Raw genomic sequence first — 22537 nt, forward strand, 5'->3', positions numbered from 1 at the left:
AGTAGCTACAGTGAAAAAGTTCCACTAGCCATGAGAAATCAAGTGATGGGGTATAAGGAAGAGCAGACTCTGCTCTAGCCCTAGTTGCAAGGTAGCACTTTGAGCCTCAACTGTCCTATAGCAGTGGAGCCTCAACTATCCTATAGCAGTGGTAGTTCTGTGCAGCAGCCCAGGGAGCCATGCCATAAGGCCATCTGCAGATGCCAAGGCCTGATTTTTGAACCAGAGAGAATCATTGAGAAGGCTTTATATCTCAGTTTTTCTTTTTCTTTCTTTTTTTGGTAGTGCTTGGGATCAAAGCAAGGGTTTCACACGTTAGGCAAGCACTTTACCACTGAGCTATACCCCCAGCCTTATCCAAGATCATTTTTTAACCTTTAAAATACATGACCTGGGGGAATGGTAGGGGTGAAAAGGAAAGGAGAATGATATGAAGCAATTATTGACTTTCGTTTGACAAATGTAAACAGTGAGCTACATTAAGTGACTTGTTCAAAGACTTAGAGCTGCAAAATGTCAGAGCAAAAAATTTAGTGCAGTTCTAAATCCAGACTCTCTATTCCTTTTCATGAGAGCATTCATAAAAATAGATTATATAAACACTAAACAGATCTTACCTTCTGTTTGGCTATGTGGCTCTAGCTTCACATGACATATGCCTGTGTGATCTAAGAACTAATAATTCCTTTACAGGATTGGTACAGATGTATTCTTATAGCAATTCTTACTCTTTTATATATCCCACAATAATATGAGGTACCACTGGGTGTTTCTTTTCTTCTCTCCTATGAACTGAGCTAAGTGAGGACAAAGCAGAGAAAATATGATAAGGGTATGGAACGACCTAAGTCTGACTTCTTCAGCATGATTATTGTTGTATTCAGCCAGCTGATGAGAAATGAAGGAAAACAATATCTGGCATTTTTGATTGCTGATAGCAACCAAACTACTTAACTTCACAAGCTCTTCCTTCATTTTATTTATTTTAGATAATTTTCATTTAAGATAATGATATTTTCATGTGGCTTTGTTTTCAATACTTATTTCATGGCTCCTTCAGGAGTGAAATAGATGGGAGGCAAGTAGGCCCTGCAGGCCCTTCTGTACTGTTCTCTTCAACTAAAACAGGTTGTGTATCATTTTATATATTGGGATTCTCATTTAAGTTTTCCTTTAATAAATTATTTTGTCTTATTGTCAAGTACGTTTGAAAACTATCGCCTTTAATGAGAGTCTGGAAAGAGAGATGTTCGAAAAAGACATTAACATTCACTTCAGATAATATTTGAGACCTTACTCCATCCTAAGCCCAGAGGAAGCTGCAGTGAAGTAGATATACATTGTCCTTACTGTAGTTTAGCAGAAAAGTCAGAGGTTAAACAAGTAACTACAAGTGAGATGAACCTTATGAAACTAAAATATAAGTCAGGCATAGTGGCACATGCCTGTAATCCTGCAACACCAAGGGATGAAGCCAGAGGATCACAATTTTGAGGCAAGCCTCAGCAACTTTGGTGAGATCCTATCTCAAAATAAACAAAAAGGAGTGAAGATGTAGCTCAGTGGTAAAACATTCCCAGTACCACCACCACCACAAAACTCAGAGTGTTAAGATGATGTATAGTATGTATATTAAGGGACTCAGCCAAGTCTCTATAGCAGTGGTTTCCAAACCTGAGTGGCCATTAGAATCCTTTAGAGAGCATTTCAAGTCTCTACTCCTGTCCAGATGAGAATCTCGCTAGTTACCTCTCTGAGGGGAGGACAAAGGAAGGTGTCAAGAAGATCTTCCTGAGGAAGTTATCTCAAGATCTTAAAAGTGGGAGCCAGTCCAGATGATGATGGGAGTTGGAGCAACTTTATAAGCTGAGGAAACATTATGTAGGAAAGCCTGGACTAGAGAGAATGTAGAATGTGTTTAAAGAATTGAACAAAGCCTAGTGTCTAGAACTTGGAGAAAGAGGGTGTATGTTTCTAATATAGCATTTATTATGCCATTTTCTATTGACTGTCTCCCAACTATAAGCTCCTTGGTGACCAAACTATATTTTGTTTATGATTGTAGCTGTAGCACCTAGTTGAGAACTCAATGAATATTTGATGGTCAAGTGAACAAAGTCTCTGCCTACAGGGGCTTAGTTCAGAATAGGAGATTGAAAAGAATGTTAATAATTATGAATTAGGGTAGTGACTTAAGCTTTTTTAAAGCCTATGAGCCTTTGATTCAAATGATAATTTGTGGAAAAGTCATAATCCCAAACTGCTCTGATTATATATATGTGGATGCTTCTTGGTTAACCTCTTTCCCTATAACATTCCAACCTATTTTCTACACGTTTTACTTTTATTATTCCCTCTGCCTAGTCATACCCAAATGAGTAATTACCTGTTTATTTTTTTCAGATATGGGTACCTGATTCCTTTTCTCTTCTGTCTGCTCTAAAGTTAAATCCCCACTTAGCCCTCCCAACATCTTGTGCATGTCTCTCTGTAGCACATATTGAACTAGTAGTTTTGAGGAACGTTTTGAGAAGTCCTCCCTCTGACTTTGTCATTAATTTAGGGATTCTAACCTAAAGTGAGAAGGATTGAGATTCAGAGCACATATCAGAGGATTGAATTTTGAGAGCCAATAGGGAGGGAAAAAGGGTACAGATAGAGATAGGATTGCAGATGGTGCTAGGCTTTAATTCTGCTCCTGCTAAGGCAGTTATCTTGGAGATAAAAGGCTGCTGTTATTAACCGAAAGAGGTGGAAGAGGAGAGATGAGGATAGGTGTGTAACTGTCTTAGTGTGCTAGGTGAAGAGAGTAGGCTGGTGTCTTACCAGGGAATGTAGGAACATTAGGTGGCATTGTGTCCTAGTGGAAGTTGTTGGTGATGATTCTGTAATGGCATTAATGTGCCATTGTCTGTGACTTCCCCCCCATTTCAACAATGCCTAGCTATTTTTTAAAAATATTTTTTTTAGTTGTTTATAGACCTTTATTTTCATTTACTTATATGTGGTGCTAAGAATTGAACCCAGTGCCTCATACACACCAGGCAAGCTCTCTACTGCTGAGCCTCTGCCTTAGCCCCATGCCTAGCTGTTGGGATATATACACCAAATAAGATGATTGGGTTGGGTTAGCCAGACTTGAAATGTATTAGGGAGCATGAAAGAGACTTTCAATGGTGGAGGGTGAGGATAAAAATAGAAATGAATCTAAGTGTAGGTGAGGTGGAGAATAGTTTTGTGTCAGTGCATTGGAGGTTTTAATTAAGCTGAAAAGTTTTTTGTTTTTGTTTTTGTTTAGAGAGAGAGAGAGAGAATTTCAATATTTGGGTTTTTTTTTAGTTTTGGGCGGACACAACATCTTTGTTTGTATGTGGTGCTGAGGATCGAACCTGGGCTGCACACATGCCAGGCGAGCGCGCTACCGATTGAGCCACATCCCCAGCCCTGAAGAGTTCTTTTGAAAAGAAATTTAATTAGGGCTATGGAGAATCACTGGACTTCTGGAACAGCCCTATTAAGTTAATGCAAAATAATGGTGGAAAGACCCAAAAGATTGAGGATATAAGGGGATTTACTTTTCATTGGGCACAAGATGCAGAAGGCACATTTTTGTTAATAAATTCATTTTAACAAGTAGAGTCAGACTGCCTGTGTTGGAATCCCAGCTGTCATTTCCTAGCTATTTGAACTTGAATAAGTTATGTAATCCCTCTGTGTCTCAGTTTCCTCAACTGGAAATTGAGGATAAAAATAATGCCAATCTAGTAGTTTGAGGATTAAATGAGTTTTTTTTTTAGATGAGTTAATACTTTTAAAGAACTTAGGTAAATGCTATCACATAGAAAGTGTATGTAAGTATTTACAAGATAAAAGTAGTATCTTCCCTATATGTTTAATTTAATATGTAACTTCCAAAGTATGCCATTCCTTTTTTTAAAAAATTCTTTCTAATTGTAGATGGGCACAGTACTTTTATTTTGTTTATTTATTTTTATGTGGTGCTGAGGATCAAACCCAGTGCCTCACATGTGCTAAGTGAGCACTTTACCACTGAGCCACAACCTCAGCCTCCAAAGTATGCCATTCTTATAATGTCTAGCTACCATCCCCCACCCCTCTGTTTATTACTGTTACCCCATAATTAAACCTTTACTGTCTATTTAGTTGAATTGCACAGTTTTCATTGAAGTAGGAACTTTTTCATTAGGCTTATAAGTCTGTGTTAATCACTCAGAAAAGCATATTTTAAATATCTCTATCTTATGAATTTTATTTTAGCTGTTAAACGTTTAATGAAAGAAGCTGCAGAATTGAAAGATCCAACAGATCATTACCATGCGCAGCCTTTGGAGGTTAGTTTCTATCTCCATATTTTTCATATGGAAGAATTAAATACTTTAATCTTTAAAATAAGTTCTTTAAAATTGCTTTTTTATTGTTTTGAGTCATTACAGGTGAGTGATATGGTTTATTGATCTATTTTATTCCTTATTTCATACATATCTCACTAGTCTTCAGAATCACACTTTTAGACAGAGCAGATTTCTTGTCTAAATGGATCTTATGTTAAGTTGTGTTAGGTCTTGAGACTGAGGGAAAGAAAGTGAAAAGAACCTCAGACACTTTACAGTTTGGAAGACTCAGTGCCTTGACCTGGGTTTTTTACATAGACATCTTTCAGATGTCTATGCAAACTTTTTAAAAAAAAAATTTAATAGCTTTATTTTTATTTTATTTTTTATTTTATGTGGTGCTGAGGATGGAACCCAGTGCCTCACATGTGTCAGGCAGGTGCTCTACCACTGAGCCCAGCCCAACATTCAGAAGTTTTTAAATGCATTTTGTTAAAAAGGTTTTAGCTTTTATGAGACATAAAGCATTTATTACATTATAGATTAAATAGCTTTTATTTATAATATTTATTTAACTTTTATTTCTCAGATTTTCATGCATTAGAAACTAGCCTAGCAATGATATAAAACATTTGATTTTTCCCACTTGGCAGTATTTCTAATATTCATAATTATCAAACTTTTTAATGTTATTGATTCCTTTTGGATTATTATTATTTTTTTTTGTTCAGGATAACCTTTTTGAATGGCACTTCACAGTTAGAGGGCCCCCAGATTCTGATTTTGATGGAGGAGTTTATCATGGACGAATAGTACTGCCACCAGAGTATCCCATGAAGCCACCAAGCATTATTCTCCTAACGGTAAGAATTCTTGGCTTTTGGGAACGATTGTGATTTAACACTTCCCAGGGGCTGCAAAATATAGTCAGCATACTCATTTTCATTAAGAGATAAAGTTGTAATTTTACCTTTCGCATCTAGATCTGGGACTGCCATTTATTCCCTCAAAATAATTCCTAGGAAGCTGACATGTCTGAGAAGTGCTATTAATGAATGCATAAATGTCATAGCAAGTTGTTAGGATTCAATGAATTAATATATGCAGAATGCTAGGCACAATGTCTGGCACATGTTAAATACTCAACAAAGGGCTGCTAATGTTAGTGTATATCATACCTTTAATGTCCCACCATCTTAATACTCTTTTCCTTGGTTTCCACATACTCACAATGAGAATAATGATGCCTACCTCATTGAGATGATCTGGAATTTAGAGTGTATCCTTTTTTTTTTTTTTCATACTGGGGATTGAACCAGGAGTGCTGAACTACTGAACTACACCCCCAGTCCTATTTATTTATTTATTTCTTGAAATAGGGTCTCCCTAAGTGGCTTAGGCTGACCCTGAATTTGTAATCCTAATACCTCAGCCTCCCAAGTGGCTAGGATTACAGGCGTGTGCCATTGTGCCCAGCCCTAGCCCTTTTTTATATTTTCACTAGAGACAAGATCTTGTTGAGCTGCTCAGAACTTAGCTAAGTTGCTGAGGCTGGCTTTGAACTTGAGATTCTCCTGCCTCAGTCTCCTGAGCTGCTGGGATTACAGGTATATGTCCAGCCAGCATTTGTTTTAGAATCTATAAACCCACACTGTTTCCATTACACTGTGTGTAGGATACGTACTATCTTTGAAGTTCAATGTTCTTATCTGTTGCGATAGAATCACACAGTAAAATTCCTGGTGTATAAAAGCCACTTAACAAGTAGTGAGTGATTCTGAAAATTGTTAATGCTAGCGTAGGGCTGAAGCAGGTTCCTGTACCCTACTATGTAGTCAGGACTTACATCATTTAGTTTGCTAGATCTTGGGAAAAGCCAAGTAGTCTTGAGGGAGAAGCTGATGTGAAGGGAAACTTGGTTTGTGTGTGTTTGCATTAGTGGGGGTAGTCGGCAGCAGTTCTTTACCAACAAGTACAGAAATATTTTTTAGTTACCTCGTGGTATGGTTAGATTTACCACACTGAGAACTGGCCCTGACCTCCTGATATTCAGTGTTGCACTCCTTCTTGTTTACTTCCTCTGTTTTGAAAAGTCTTCTTTAACTTTAATTTGGTAAACATTTATTAAATGTAAGTCTTGTGCCAGGCCCAGTGGGTGCAGCAGAGAGTAAGTTATAAGTCTCTGCCAAAATGGAACTTATATCTAACTTCTTATTTAGGAGAACTAACAATGGATGTTCTGCAGGTTCACACTGTAGCTGTCTTTTTTGTTTTATTTCTATGAAATGGCCTAATGTTTACCTCTGGGAAGAGATGCCAGTGGTATTGTATGTTCTTTTTAGACTTCAGTATGCTTACATTTCTACCTGCCTGCAGGACATTATCAGTAGCTTTCCAACTAAGATGGCAGATTCATGTCCAAAACTGAAATGTCTTTGATTTTCTTCTTCTGTGTTCCTATCTTATTAAATGGCATCATCCTTCTGCAAATCATTCCTGTCTCAAAGCCTTTTTCTCTGTGCTTTTACTCATGAATACCAGGTTAGGTGACACGAGGCCTTAGATTTTATCTTAGGACCTAACTTACCCTAGTTTTATCTGAGGTACAGGGTAGGGCATCAATATCTCTTTGTATGTTTATTATTTAGATTATACAACTCAGTTTCAAAAAGGTGCTAATACACCTTCTAAAAACAGCTTTTATTATTATTTTGGCATCCAACATGTATTTTTGTATTTTTGGAATATCTATAAGAAGACAAAAATGTGTGTTCCTGTTAGTTACATTATTTTTAAAAATATCTTTATTATTTACATATCAATATAAAGATAAAATATATTTAGAAAGTATAAAACATTAGGTACACATATATAATTTTTAATTTTTTAAATGTACTCTGTATTTCTAAGGCTAATGGACGCTTTGAAGTGGGCAAGAAAATCTGCTTGAGCATCTCAGGACATCATCCTGAAACTTGGCAGCCCTCATGGAGTAGTAAGTATTAATTAATAGTGAATATAAATCTCATATGACTTCAACCAATTAGTAACAATACAAAAGACTCTTGAGACTGAAGCTGTTTTCGGATAAATAATTTGGTGTCATTGAATAATAATAAAAATCCATGTCTAGATTTTTGCCAGCATTGTAATACAATCTCCCTACTTAAAAGCTGCCTTCTCTCTCTCTCTTTCCTTTTGCAAAAAAACTCAGAATTAATGTTTAATTTTTTTTTATTTCAGTAAGAACAGCATTACTAGCCATCATTGGGTTTATGCCAACAAAAGGAGAGGGAGCCATAGGTTCTCTCGATTACACACCTGAGGAAAGAAAAGCACTTGCCAAAAAGTAAGTTGTGTATTTCATTTTTTGTTAGGGTGAGAGTACTATTGTGGGTGATGACTGTTAGGAACTAGGCTGTCTCTAACTTTGTGAGTGACCTTGCTCCCAGGATCTGGTCTTTCTGTAGCTGCTGTACAAATCCAATTCTAATTTCTTTGGAGTGACCAGAAGCTAAAAAAGTTGCATTCATGTTGTCTTGTTTTTAAAAAGTAGTTGATAATATTTCACTAAGATTTATTTTACTACAGTGAAATATAATTTTTCTCCTGGAAAACATTACTGGCCATTTGTCTCTACTTGGATGGTATTACAGATGGAAAAGAACCAGAGCAATTATTTACATGTAGCTTTCCACAAGGTTCAAAATTTCTATCCATCTTTGCATCTGTAATATATAGCTCATTGCAACAACTCACTAAATGATCTAGAATAAAGTTCAGGAGATTTTATCAAGTTGTGATTGCCTAGTAGTGTTACCTTCTCTATTTTTTTCCAGAAGTTTGTGTGTGTGTGTGTGTGTGTGTGTTGCTGGGGATTGGACCCAGGGCTTCATGTATGCGGTCAAGCACTCTACCAACTGAGCTACATCCCTCTGCAGGAGCATTTTTGTCTGTGTAACCAAGAGCAGTCATATTCAAGGAGGAATGGGGGCAAGGCTTTGGGTAAAGCAAGGAATATGCCTTCAAGGGAGAATGTGGGCCTTCTCCAAAGGCAGAGACAGCCTCAGTACTCTTTTTCTTTTAAATTTAATCATTCAGTATTTGAATATCTAACAAAAAAGGATCAACATTCAACTATTTGACTTATACTCATTGCACATAATTATTTCCTGCCAGGTCCCAAGATTTCTGCTGTGAAGGATGTGGCTCTGCCATGAAAGATGTCCTCTTGCCTTTAAAATCTGGAAGTGATTCAAGCCAGGCTGACCAAGAAGCCAAGGAACTGGCTAGACAAATCAGTTTTAAGGTACTGTAGATTCCTAAATAAATTCTTTTTTTAAAAAAAAAAAAAAGTTATTGTATTTTTTTACCTTTATTTAATTTATTTATTTGTATGTGGTGCTGAGGATCTCAGCCAGTGCCTCACACATGCTAGGACCATACGCCCTAAATAAATTCTACTTAGGTACCCTTTTTGGTTTACTTTTGAATTCTGGATAAAAAAGAAGGCAATGTAGTTTGATTGCAATGAGATTTTACAAATAATTGTTTTCTTATTACAAAACTCATGGTTTACATTCATAAAAGCATTATAGCATGGCAGTTAACTTTGACTCTGGTATACAATTAGAATGGCAGGGTTCTTATCTTAACTTCACTGCTCATAGTAGGGTGATGCCAGCCAGATGTGTTACTTAACCACTGTGGGCCTTTTTTTTTTTCCTTTATTATTATTATTTTTTTTTGGTACCAAGCATTGAACTCAGGTGCATTTGACCACTGAGTCACCTCCCCAGCCCTATTTCATATTTTTTTAATTAATTAATTAATTTATATGTCTTTATTTCTTTATTTTTATGTGGTGCTGAGGATTGAACCCAGTGCCTCACATGTGCGAGGCAGGTGCTCTACCACTGAGCTACAGCTCCTCTCCTAATATATATATATATATATATATATATATATATATATATATATATATATATATATATATATTTAATATTTATTTTTTTAGTTGTAGTTGGACACAGTACCTTTATTTTATTCATTTATTTTTATGTGGTGCTGAGGATTGAACCCAGGGTCTCACACGTGCGAGGCAAGTGCTCTACCCCTGAGCCACAACTCCAGCCCTTTCATATTTTATTTAGAGACAGAGTCTCACTGAGTTGCTTAGCACCTTGCTTTTTTGAGGCTGGCTTTGAACTCATGATCCTCCTGCCTCAGACTTCACAGCTGTTTATACTTTTTTCTTATCTGTAAATAATAATGGAACCTAGCCTATATCCCCTAGGATTCTTTTGAGGATTAAGTGAGTTAATACATGTAATACATACATTATATTTAGAACTGTCCCAGGTGCTTAAAAATTCTAGCCATTATTTTAGAAAATATAGATACAATAAGAATGATAATCAAAAAGGCCAAATGTTTTCTGTGATAAGCGGATCCTGATCCATAGTGGGGGGGTAGGGTATAGGGAAGAATGAAGGAAGTTTGGATTGTGCAGAGGGGAGTAAGAGGAGGGGAGAAGCTGGGAAGGACGGTGAAATAAGACAGACATATACATATACCCTATACACACATGTGATTACACTACTAGTGTGGCTCTGTACTGTGTACAGCCAGAGGAAGTAGTAGTTGTGCTCCATTTGTATACAATGTATCAAAATATATTCTGTTGTCATGTATAACTGATTAGAACAAATTTAAAAACAAAAAATAAAAAAGAATGATAATCATCCATAATCCCATCCCCAAGAAATAACTACTGCTAATATTTTGACATATCTCCCTTTTATCCCTTTTTTATACATGTTTTACCCAACCATAGGATTTATATAGTACTTTTACTTTGGCTACACTTATGTTTTGGAATTTAATTAGCTCCAGAAAAGAAAATGTTAACCTTCATTAAACAATATGCTGCCTTCTCTTCTCTACTTCTTTGCATGATGTCTGTCCTTTAGGTCCAGTTCTTGGGAAGTTTTCCCTTCTATGTTATTGTAGTGCCTAGAAAAGGAGGTATAAATGTCAGTTATATTTTCTTCCTTCTTAGGATGCTTATTAACACTTAAAATAACTTATCTGAAAATAGTAAAGCCAAATATGTTTTGTACATCAGAATTTCTCAGATTTTAGAAAATATAGTAGCTCTATATTAACTAACATTTAGTAGAATGTGAAGTAGCAGCTTATAATCAAATCCATTAATATTTACTCAGCAAGTCTGGCAATATCTACACTAATGTAGAATAAAGACTACTAGTCTCACTGACATCAATTCAGGTCAGCTCCACATAAAAATTACCCAAAATACTTCAATTTTGAGATGTTTTGAAATTGTAGATTATGAAATTTTAAGTTTAAATTATAGATTATGAACATGGGTGAACATGGGTGTTGATATTGTTCTCCTTAAGAACATGGATTGCTTATGCCTCTTCCTCTAATATTTAGCCATGATGGTATCAGGCACATGAGTGCTCAAGCTTATAACTTATTAGTAGTAGATATTAAACTAGCAATTAAAATAAACCCAAGACAGAAATTTAGTAGATTGTGTGTTATTCTGTATGTTTCTTCTTGTAATTCTACTCTTGGGTCTTATATATAGGCAGAAGTCAATTCATCTGGAAAGACTATTGCTGAATCAGACTTAAACCACTCTTTTTCACTAAATGATATACAAGATGATGTTCCTACAACATTCCAGGGTGCTACGGCCAGCACATCGGTATGACTTTTATCTTTTAATATATATGTGTATCTATATTATTATTGTTATTTGGAATAGAAAGAGAAGACCCCAGATCAAATATCTGAAAATTTTCATTCTAATAGTTGGATTGTAGCCCAGTTGTCCCTCTAATGAATTACATATATTATCAAGCAAGTTATGAAACTTTCTGGGTTTTAGTTTTCTTCTTTGTTAAGTGGTATTTAATTAATAAATTAATATATTTAGTACTGGAAATTGAACTCAGGGGTATTTAACCACTAAGCCACATCCTCGGCCCTTTTAATTTTTTATTTTGAGACAGGATTTTGCAAAGTTGCTGAGGGTCTCACTAAGGTACTAAGGCTAACCTCAAACTTGCTATCCTCCTGCCTCAGCCTCCTGAGTTGCTGGGATTACAGACATGCACCACTGTGCCTAGCTTGACTAAATAATTTTTAAATTCTTTTGTCCCTCCAGAATTCTGTGAGTACTCAAAATTTTAAGTTACTTTCAGTAACTAGTAGTCCTAGACTCTGAATGAAATAAAATGTTAGCCACTTTCTAAATAGACACTTTCTCGACAGGTTTTTTAAACTGCATAAAGGCACTGACTAGATAAATATCTGGAACTGAAAGTTTGACACTTGTTCTGTCCAATACACTAACCACAAGCCATATGTGGCTATCTGAATTTAGATTTAAAGTAATTAAAATTAAATAAAATTTGAAACTTAATTGCTCACAGTAACTACATTTCAAGTGGTCCATATGGCTAGTGGCCACCATATTTAGAAGTATAGATATAGATTTTTATTATTACTCACAGTTCTATTGGATAGTACTGCCTTCCACATAGTAAGTGTCTAATAATTTTTGGATGAAAGAATGAATGAATTCTTTGTGTATTGCTAGATGTGCCCTGAACTATTGTCTAAAAAAATTGGTGTCTAGGTAATCAAAGAGACTGATTTAAAAAGTATGATTGGATCAGTGCTAAATAATTAGGATTAGGAGGGAAAATAAGGACTTTCCTTTCTATATAGAAAAGATGAACTGTTTGGGGGTCTTTTTGGTTTGTTTGGCTAAGTTCATATCTCCCCATCAGTTTATAGAGGACTTTAAAGGGTCAGGAAAATGGGAAAAGCTGGGCAAATGCATATTTGCCCCTTAGTCAGGAATAACTTACTCTGATTTAGAAGTGAATAGTGAGTGGTTCTCTCTTATTCAGAGTGAGCTGGGTAGAGAAAAGTGAGTTGGAGAAAAGCAAGGGAGAGCGTCCTCTAGGGGAAGTTCTAGGGGACTGAAGATGGAGGTGTGGGAAGAAAGTATATGTGGATGAATTTAAATTGTTTTTATATGATCCCAATGTAATTTTATGAATTGCAGAGGAATATAATGAATTAAAGTCAATTTGAAGTGTTAAAACTTCCTTATTACTTTTTTTTTCTTTGAGAGGGCCATGGGGTACCCAGGATTGAACTCAGGGGCACTCAACCACTGAGCCACTTCCCAGCCCTCTTTTTTGTATTTTATTTAGAAACAGGGTCTCACTGAGTTGCTTAGCACCTCACCATGCTGAGGCTGGCTTTGAACTCCAGCATCCTGCCTTAGCATCCTGAGCCGCTGTGATTACAGGTGTGCACCACTGTACCTGGTCTGATTAGTATTCTAATTGGTTTTATCATTAGTATTCTAATTGGTTTTTATTTGGTAAATAACTTTTAAAATTATTACTAAGATGATGTTGGTAATTTTTTTAAAAACCTATTTGGGATGGTCTCTTAATATTTGTGACATATCTAAATCTATCTTTTGTACATTTTAAATCTGTATAAAATGACTTTGTTACATTTTTCAGTTGTAATTTATTTTGTTATTAATTATTTATTGCCTATCTCATGTCCCTGAACATTAGTTCTTGAGAGTCAAGGCTCTTTTGACTAATCCCAGTGCTTGGCTTAATGCTTTGTATATAGTAAGTAGTTAATACATACTTGTTGATTGAATGAATTTTAGGATTGACACTTTAAAAAAACACTAGGGATACAGACAAAGAAATCAAGAAATTTAAGTAATTAGACTGTACGGCAATAATATTATTAGAGTATTTCCCATTTTGATTTTAATGTTCATAAAACTTAGAATTTTTTTCAATATATATTAGATCATTAATTGAGAACAATTTTAGTTAAAATTACCATAAAAATTAAATTGTCTATATTTGCCAAATGGGGCTTTTAATTACATTTACATATAAACTATTTCAAAGTGTGATTATATAATTTGACCACTATGGGAATGACTGAAACCTGGTTTTAGCTAGGCATATCTGCTTCACATGCAAGCATAATATAAATTCACTGAGATGGTATACCTCAAATTCCTGATAAGCTATTTTTTTTTTAATACCTTGCTGGAGTTAGAGATTGCCCAAAGTCTAAAATACAACAGGTAACATCAGGCCATTTATTGTTTCTGATGCAGTTTTTTTAGTTATGTAGAAATGATGGAGTTTCATGTTCTGATCTGTCAGATTTTGTGCTCTTCCCAGGGATTGAGTTTCCAAATAAGTGATTCATTTTATGTTCAAGTAGATACTGGTTTTTATAGGTTATTGTAGAAAAGTTGATATTATATTGCTTAACCTTGACTGTGGTTATTTTAAATAGGAAAAATTTTAGAATTTTATAGTATCAAAACACTAGGTTTCAGTTAGCGATCTAGCATCCAAAAGACATCTGAAACATAGGAACCCAATTAAAATATTATATCCATATAAATATTTCCATTAAGTACATGTACTAAAATATCATCTATAGTCAGTATTTTAAAGGATTGTTTTTCTAAATATAGTAATCATACTAATAAAGGGTCAAAAAGCTGGCGTAAGTAAATTCACAACTTTTTATTGTCTCCAAAGAGATATATTGATAGCAATAATATTAATAATAACATTTAATAAGCAGTTATGTATACTAAGCACTTTATTATCATTATGCCATTTAATCCTCATAACTGCTGAATTGGTTTCTATCCTTGTACAGTTGAGGGAATTGACTTAGGTTAACTAACTTGCTTAGGATAACGCAACTACTAAGCGACAAAGCCAAGCTAATAATGATAAAGTTTCCTGTTTTGGTCAGGATTATGGACAGGATAATGTTCTCTTAAATTAATGGAAAAAGTAATGTGTAAAAATAAAAGTTTTAATCTGACTCAATCTCTAGTGCTAATTTCTAGATTGATATTACCACCATGTTTTTTCTTTTCCTTAAGAACGTGTTTCCCTTTGAGCCTTGAATACTTTGGCTCTATTACTTTCATCTTCTTGGGGTTGAGCAATCAGAAGAATGGGAGATTTCAACTGGAATGTTTCTATATAGGCTATTATAATTCAGTTCAACCTATTGAGTATTTGTTAACTCATTTTACGACACTTGTGATGACATAAAAACACTGAGCTTTCTGTATCAGCACTCTTCAATGAGCAGATTGCTCCTTGGCATCCTGGATTGTGGAGGTCTGAGTTCATGCAACTCTAATTCTGTTATCAGCACTTTTTTTCTTTGCAGTGCTAGGGATCAAACCCAGGGCCTAGATGCAGGTGCTGGGCAATCACTCTACTACTGAGCTCCAACCTTACTACCTACATTCTAGCCCTAGCACTAACTTTTATGTAAAAGTCAAAGTTTGTAGTTCCTTTTAACCTCTGTATTGTGGGTCATACTGCATTTGAGTGATGCCCAAGGACGTTGTAAGAAATTCAGATTATTTAAGCTTTTCAATATTGAGATGAATGTTAGATTTGAAATAGAAATTCTTCTGTAGGTAACTTAGCAGTGTTTCCCCTAATGTTTAAAGCTGTTGCCAACCCAGAGTCCAGTCTCTAACCTTTTATTTATTTGGTACTAGTGATTAAAATCCAGGGGCGCTTTATCACTGAACTCCATCCCCAACCCTTTTTTATTTATTTTGAGATTGGGTCTTGCTACATTGCCTAGGCTGGCCTTGAACTTGCCCATCTGTATGCCTTAAACTTCCAAATAGTTAGGATTACAGGCAAGTGCCAGCATGCCTAGCTCATCCTTTTAAAAGTTTTTGAATTATGTTGATTTTTTTTCTTCTAAATATTTACATTTTATCTAATGAGGCATTTTAAACATTTTGTATTTAAAATATTTGCATTATTCTGAGTAAAACATGCATTCTTATTTTTTTGAAAGAATGTGTACTGATGATAATGTATAACCAGTATACAATAAATAATATATTTTAATAGAATTCAAGACCGTAGAGGTAGGGTTAAAGTATCTGTATAAATTAAATGGAATTTGTATTTTATACAGCTTACTTGAACATATCATCACCATTTTTTTTCTTATATATTAACTATATTTAGTATTTGGAACCATTTGGTATCACGTTGTAGTTAGCTCTGACTGACCAGTCAGTGAAATGATAAAAAGCAGTTACTATACAGTACTTTGTGGAGAGCAACCCATGTGCCGAAAGAGAGGACACACTGAGTCACATTACTACTACCAAATTTTTTCTTGGCACTTACTTACCCAGGGAACTCTATACATAGCACAGAGTGTTCAGTACTAAGTAACAGATACTTCTGGACTTGAGTTCAGTTCACTTACCAGGAATTGTGAACAAGATTAGACTGGTCTGAAAATTGCACCTGATTTTAAAAAAAATATTTGTATAAAGAATTTATGGGGACTTCCAAGAAGATGGCGGCGAGGGGAGTGCATTGCCCCCGTGTGCTGCTTCACTGTGTGGGAGTATGACAAGTCAGGACTGCTAAAGGCTATCTTGTTAGGAATTTCCAGCAATAGTGGGGTGCTCTGGAACCTGGAGGAAGGATTTCCATCGCACGAGGATCGGCTACGGGGACTCAAACGCGAGAGGTTTGTCGCATGGAGGGTAACACTGCTTATTCAGCAAATCGCCCCGCGGCTAGAGTCTGCAACGCGCGCTGGGATAGAGACACAGGGTTACAGTGCTGCAGTTTCTGCCAGCCGCGCAAGCACCGCACTCAGGGCTGAATTCTGGGTTCGAGACGGGGGAAGGAAGCGGTCCATCTCGGTTCTCCACACCGGTCAGACCACAGAGGAGGCCAGCAGCCACCATGTTGGTAAACTGACGTCACCATACCTGTTTTTGACTGACCGCAGCTCATTCAGCCATAGAACAGGTAATTTCAGGCTGCCATTCGCCTGCGGCTTGCAGACAGTTGCTAGGGTTCAGTGCCTGGGGGCTTCTTAGAACCTGATCTTATCGGAGCGAACACCGAGCGCGGGGAGGCCGAGTTCCGGCTCCCGGAACCGCCCTGGCCCAGGGCTGGGGAGCCTGCAGAGGCTGCTTCTTGGACCCTGCTCCTATCAGAGCATACACCAAGCACTAAGCGGCTGAATTCCGGCTCCTGGAACTGAGCCCGCGGGGACTGCTTCTTGGAGCCTACTCTTATCAGAGCTTACACCGAGCACGGAGCGGCCGAGTTCTGGCTCCTGGAACTGCCCTGGCCCAGGGCTAGGAGCCCACGGAAACTGCTTCTCGGTCCGGGTCCTGCTGAGGGCTGGTCAGGACTCACCCGTTGCTTTGGTTGCCCGGCAAGGGGAACGAAATGCTGCCATTCGCATAGGATACCAACATGGCAGAGATCTGATGTCATCAGAAAGCGGTGGAGGAGAGAACTTCATCAATACCAGCGGCGACAGAAACAGTTGGTCTCCTGGTAGGGGGGGTGAGGCACAGACACCCGAGTCTCCTCAATTTGTCGTCGAGCCAGAGGGGAGGAGCCGGGCCGCCGCCAGCGCCCGGAGCAGGCCCAGCGGCTCGCCAGCGTGGTGACCGCGTGACTCCAATTGGAGAGGGGGCGGAGCGGAGCCGCCACCCACACCCGCAAGGTGGGCAGACCCGCGACCCAGTGGTACATGGGCGTGGTAGGAGGGGCAGGGCAGAGCCGCCATCCGCGCTTGCAAGGTAAACAGACCTGTCACAGACTGGCGGGTCAGGCCCAGTGGCCTGCCAGTGTGGTACACACGTCACCCCAACTGGAGTAGGGGCAGAGCAGATCCTTCTCCCACGCCCAGATCAGGCCCTGCCGGTGTGGTGGCCACGTGACCCCAATTGGAGTGGGGGCGGAGCGGAACCGCCACCCGTGCCCGCAGGGTGAGCAGACCTGTGACCAACCTGCAGATCAGGCCCAGGGGTCCGCAGGCGTGGTAGGAGGGGCAGGGCATATCCGCCGCCCGCGCCTCCAAGGTAGGCAGACCTGCTAGAGACCGGCGGATCAGGCCCAGGAGCCTGCCAGCGTGGTACACACACAACCCTAATTGGAGTAGGGGCAGAGCAGAGTTGCCGCCCGTGCCAGGAACAGGCCCAGCGACCTGCAGGCGGGGTAGTCACGACACCCCAATTGGAGTAGGGGCAGAGCAGAGCCGCCACCCGTGCCCGAAAGGTGGGCAGATCTGCGACCGACCAGCGGGACAGGCCCAGTGGCCTGCCGGTACGACAGACACGTCACCCCATTTGGAGTAGGGGCAGAGTAGAGCCGCCGCCCGCGCCTGCAGGGTAGGCAAACCTGCAACCGACCGGCGGATCAGGCCCGGTGGCCTGCCGGCGTGGTACACTTGTCACCCCAATTGGAGTAGGGGCAGAACAGAGCCGCCGCCAGCGCCCAGAACAGGCCCAGTGACCTGCTGGCGTGGTAGCCACGACACCCCAATTGGAATAAGGAGAGAGCAGAGCCGCCGCCCGCGCCTGCAGGAAAGATACGCAAGCAGTATGAAAAGACAAGGAAAGAAAGGACCACAAGCAATGCAGGTCAACGCAACTTTAGAAGAGGTAACAGCTGCAGCAGATGGAATGTCAGATAAAGAATTCAGGATATACATGCTTCAGATGATCTGGAGTATCAAGGAAGACATTAGACAGCAAAATCAGACAATGAAAGATCACTTCGACAATGAATTACGCAAACAAATCCAGGAAGCAAAGGATCAACTATACAGGGAGACAGAGGTTATAAAAAACAAACAGAAATCCTAGAAATGCAGGAAGCAATAAACCAACTTAAAAACTCAATGGAGAATACTACCAGCAGAGTAGAACACTTAGAAGATAGAACATCAGACAATGAAGACAAAGTATTTCAACTGGAAAAGAACATAGACAGCTCAGCAAGACTGTTAAGAAACCATGAGCAGAACATCCAAGAAATATGGGATAACATTAAGAGACCAAACTTAAGAGTCATTGGGATACAGGAAGGTACAGAGCTCCAAACCAAAGGAATGAGCAGTCTATTCAATGAAATAATACAAGAAAACTTCCCAGACTTGAAGAATGAGACAGAATCCCAAATCCTAGAAGCCTACAGGACGCCGAATGTGCAAAATCATAAGAGATCCACACCTAGACACATTATAATGAAGATGCCCAACATACAGAATAAGGAGAGAATTTTAAAAGCTACAAGAGAAAGGAAGCAGATTACATTTAGGGGTAAGCCAATCAGGATAACAGCTGATCTTTCAACACAGACTCTGAAAGCTAGAAGATCCTGGAATAACATATTTCAAACACTGAAAGAAAATGGGTTCCAACCAAGAATTGTGTATCCAGCGAAATTAAGCTTCAGGATGGAAGATGAAATTAAAACCTTCCACGATAAACAAAAGTTTAAAGAATTCGCAGCTAGAAAACCATCTCTTCAAAACATCCCCGGCAAAACATTACAGGAAGAGTAAATGGAAAATAACAATGAAAACCAACAGTGGGAGGTAGGACAGTAAAGGGGGGGAAAATAATCAAAGAGGAAAACAAACCATGTTTAGTAACAGAAATAAACAAATATGGCTGGAAGAACAACCCATATCTCAATAATAACCCTAAATGTTAATGGCTTAAACTCACCAATTAAGAGACACAGGCTAGTAGAATGGATCACAAAACAAGACCCAACAATATGCTGCCTACAGGAGACGCATTTGATAGGAAAAGACATACATAGGCTGAAGGTGAAAGGTTGGGAAAAATCATATCACTCATATGGACTTTGGAAACAAGCAGGAGTGTCCATACTCATATCAAATAAAATAGATTTCAAGCCAAAGTTAATCAAAAGGGATAAAGAGGGACACTACATACTGCTTAAGGGAACCATACACCAACAAGACATAACAATCATAAATATTTATGCCCCAAACAATGGTGCAGCTATGTTCGTCAAACAAACTCTTCTCAAGTTCAAGAGTCTAATAGACCACCATACCATAATCATGGGAGACTTCAACACACCTCTCTCGCCACTGGACAGATCTTCCAAACAAAAGTTGAATAAGGAAACTATAGAACTCAATAACACTATTAATAACCTAGACCTAATTGACATATATAGAGTATACCACCCAACATCAAGCAGTTACACTTTTTTCTCAGCAGCACATGGATCCTTCTCAAAAATAGATCATATATTATGTCACAGGGCAACTCTTAGACAATATAAAGGAGTAGAAATAATACCATGCATCTTATCTGATCATAATGGAATGAAACTGAAAATCAACGATAAAAGAAGGAAGGAAAAAGCATACATCACTTGGAGAATGAACAATAGGTTACTGAATGATCAATGGGTTATGGAAGACATCAAGGAGGAAATTAAAAAATTCTTAGAGATAAATGAAAACACAGACACAACATATCGGAATCTATGGGACACATTGAAAGCAGTTCTAAGAGGAAAATTCATTGCTTGGAGTTCATTCCTTAAAAAAAGAAAAAACCAACAAATAAATGATCTCATACTTCATCTCAAAATCCTTGAAAAAGAAGAGCAAAACAACAGCAAAAGAAGTAGAAGGCAAGAAATAATTAAAATCAGAGCTGAAATTAATGAAATCGAAACAAAAGAAACAATTGAAAAAATTGACAAAACTAAAAGTTGGTTCTTTGAAAAAATAAACAAAATCGACAGACCCTTAGCGATGCTAGCGAAGAGAAGAAGAGAGGGAACTCAAATTACTAGCATACGGGATGAAAAAGGCAATATCACAACAGACACTTCCGAAATACAGAAGATAATCAAAAACTATTTTGAATCCTTATACTCCAATAAATTAGAAGATAGTGAAGGCATAGATAAATTTCTTAAGTCATATGATCTGCCCAGATTGAGTCAGGAGGATATAGACAACCTAAACAGACCAATATCAATTGAGGAAATAGAAGAAACCATCAAAAGACTACCAACTAAGAAAAGCCCAGGACCGGATGGGTATACAGCAGAGTTTTACAAAACCTTTAAAGAGGAACTAATACCAATACTTTTCAAGCTACTTCAGGAAATAGAAAAAGAGGGAGAACTTCCAAATTCATTCTATGAGGCCAACATCACCCTGATACCTAAACCAGACAAAGACACTTCAAAGAAAGAAAACTACAGACCAATATCTCTAATGAACCTAGATGCAAAAATCCTCAATAAAATTCTGGCGAATCAGATACAAAAACATAACAAAAAAATTGTGCACCATGATCAAGTAGGATTCATCCCTGGGATGCAAGGCTGGTTCAATATACGGAAATCAATAAATGTTATTCACCACATCAATAGACTTAAAAATAAGAACCATATGATCATCTCGATAGATGTGGAAAAAGCATTCAACAAAGTACAGCATCCCTTTATGTTCAAAACTCTAGAAAAACTAGGGATAACAGGAACATACCTCAATATTGTAAAAGCAATCTATGCTAAGCCTCAGGCTAGCATCATTCTGAATGGAGAAAAACTGAAGGCATTCCCTCTAAAATCTGGAACAAGACAGGGATGCCCTCTCTCACCACTTCTGTTCAACATAGTTCTCGAAACACTGGCCAGAGCAATTAGACAGACGAAAGAAATTAAAGGCACAAAAATAGGAAAAGAAGAACTTAAATTATCACTATTTGCAGGTGACATGATTCTATACCTAGCAGACCCAAAAGGCTCTACAAAGAAACTATTAGAGCTAATAAATGAATTCAGCAGAGTGGCAGGCTATAAAATCAACACACATAAATCAAAGGCATTCCTGTATATCAGAGACAAATCCTCTGAAATGGAAATGAGGACAACCACTCCATTCACAATATCCTCAAAAAAAATAAAATACTTGGGAATCAACCTAACAAAAGAGGTGAAAGACTTATACAATGAAAACTACAGAACCCTAAAGAGAGAAATAGAAGAAGATCTTAGAAGATGGAAAACTATACCCTGTTCATGGATAGGCAGAACTAACATCATCAAAATGGCGATATTACCAAAAGTTTTCTATAGGTTTAATGCAATGCCAATCAAAATCCCAATGGCATTTCTTGTAGAAATAGAGAAAGCAATCATGAAATTCATATGGAAAAATAAAAGACCCAGAATAGCAAAAACAATGCTAAGCAGGAAGTGTGAATCAGGCGGTATAGCGATACCAGACTTCAAACTATACTACAGAGCAATAGTAACAAAAACAGCATGGTACTGGTACCAAAACAGGCGTGTGGACCAATGGTACAGAATAGAGGACACAGAAACCAATCCACAAAACTACAACTATCTTATATTTGATAAAGGGGCTAAAAGCATGCAATGGAGGAAGGATAGCATCTTCAACAAATGGTGCTGGGAAAACTGGAAATCCATATGCAACAAAATGAAACTGAATCCCTTTCTCTCGCCATGCACAAAAGTGAATTCAAAATGGATCAAGGAGCTTGATATCAAATCAGAGACACGCCGTCTGATAGAAGAAAAAGTTGGCTACGATCTACATTCGGTGGGGTCGGGCTCCAAATTCCTCAATAGGACACCCATAGCACAAAAGTTAATAACTAGAATCAACAAATGGGACTTACTCAAACTAAAAAGTTTTTTCTCAGCAAAAGAAACAATAAGAGAGGTAAATAGGGAGCCTACACCCTGGGAACAAATCTTTACTCCTCACACTTCAGATAGAGCCCTAATATCCAGAGTATACAAAGAACTCAAAAAATTAGACAATAAGAGAACAAACAACCCAATCAACAAATGGGCCAAGGACCTGAACAGACACTTCTCAGAGGAGGACATACAGTCAATCAACAAGTACATGAAAAAATGCTCACCATCTCTAGCTGTCAGAGAAATGCAAATCAAAACCACCCTAAGATACCATCTCACTCCAGTAAGATTGGCAGCCATTATGAAGTCAAACAACAAGTGCTGGCGAGGATGTGGGGAAAAGGGTGCACTTGTACATTGCTGGTGGGACTGCAGATTGGTGCAGCCAATTTGGAAAGCAGTATGGAGATTTCTTGGAAAGCTGGGAATGGAGCCACCATTTGACCCAGCTATTCCCCTTCTTGGTCTATTCCCTAAAGACCTAAAAAGAGCATGCTACAGGGACACTGCTACATCGATGTTCATAGCAGC

General features: G+C 38.1%; 1 protein-coding gene across 1 annotated transcript in view; it reads left to right on the top strand.

Moving 5' to 3' along the window:
- Nucleotides 1-22537, top strand: part of Ube2j1 (ubiquitin conjugating enzyme E2 J1) — a 31468-nt gene that overhangs the window by 4507 nt on the left and 4424 nt on the right. The window contains exons 2-7 of the mRNA XM_046431501.2: nt 4279-4352; nt 5084-5215; nt 7263-7347; nt 7596-7701; nt 8532-8661; nt 10972-11091. Coding sequence (XP_046287457.1) covers nt 4279-4352; nt 5084-5215; nt 7263-7347; nt 7596-7701; nt 8532-8661; nt 10972-11091 — 647 coding nt within the window. The remainder of the gene's footprint in view (nt 1-4278; nt 4353-5083; nt 5216-7262; nt 7348-7595; nt 7702-8531; nt 8662-10971; nt 11092-22537) is intronic.

The sequence above is a fragment of the Marmota monax genome, unplaced genomic scaffold, assembly GCF_021218885.2.
Source record: "Marmota monax isolate L192 unplaced genomic scaffold, Marmota_monax_Labrador192_F-V1.1 WCK01_AAM20220418_F8-fsc00013, whole genome shotgun sequence".
Taxonomy (NCBI): Eukaryota; Metazoa; Chordata; class Mammalia; order Rodentia; family Sciuridae; genus Marmota; species Marmota monax.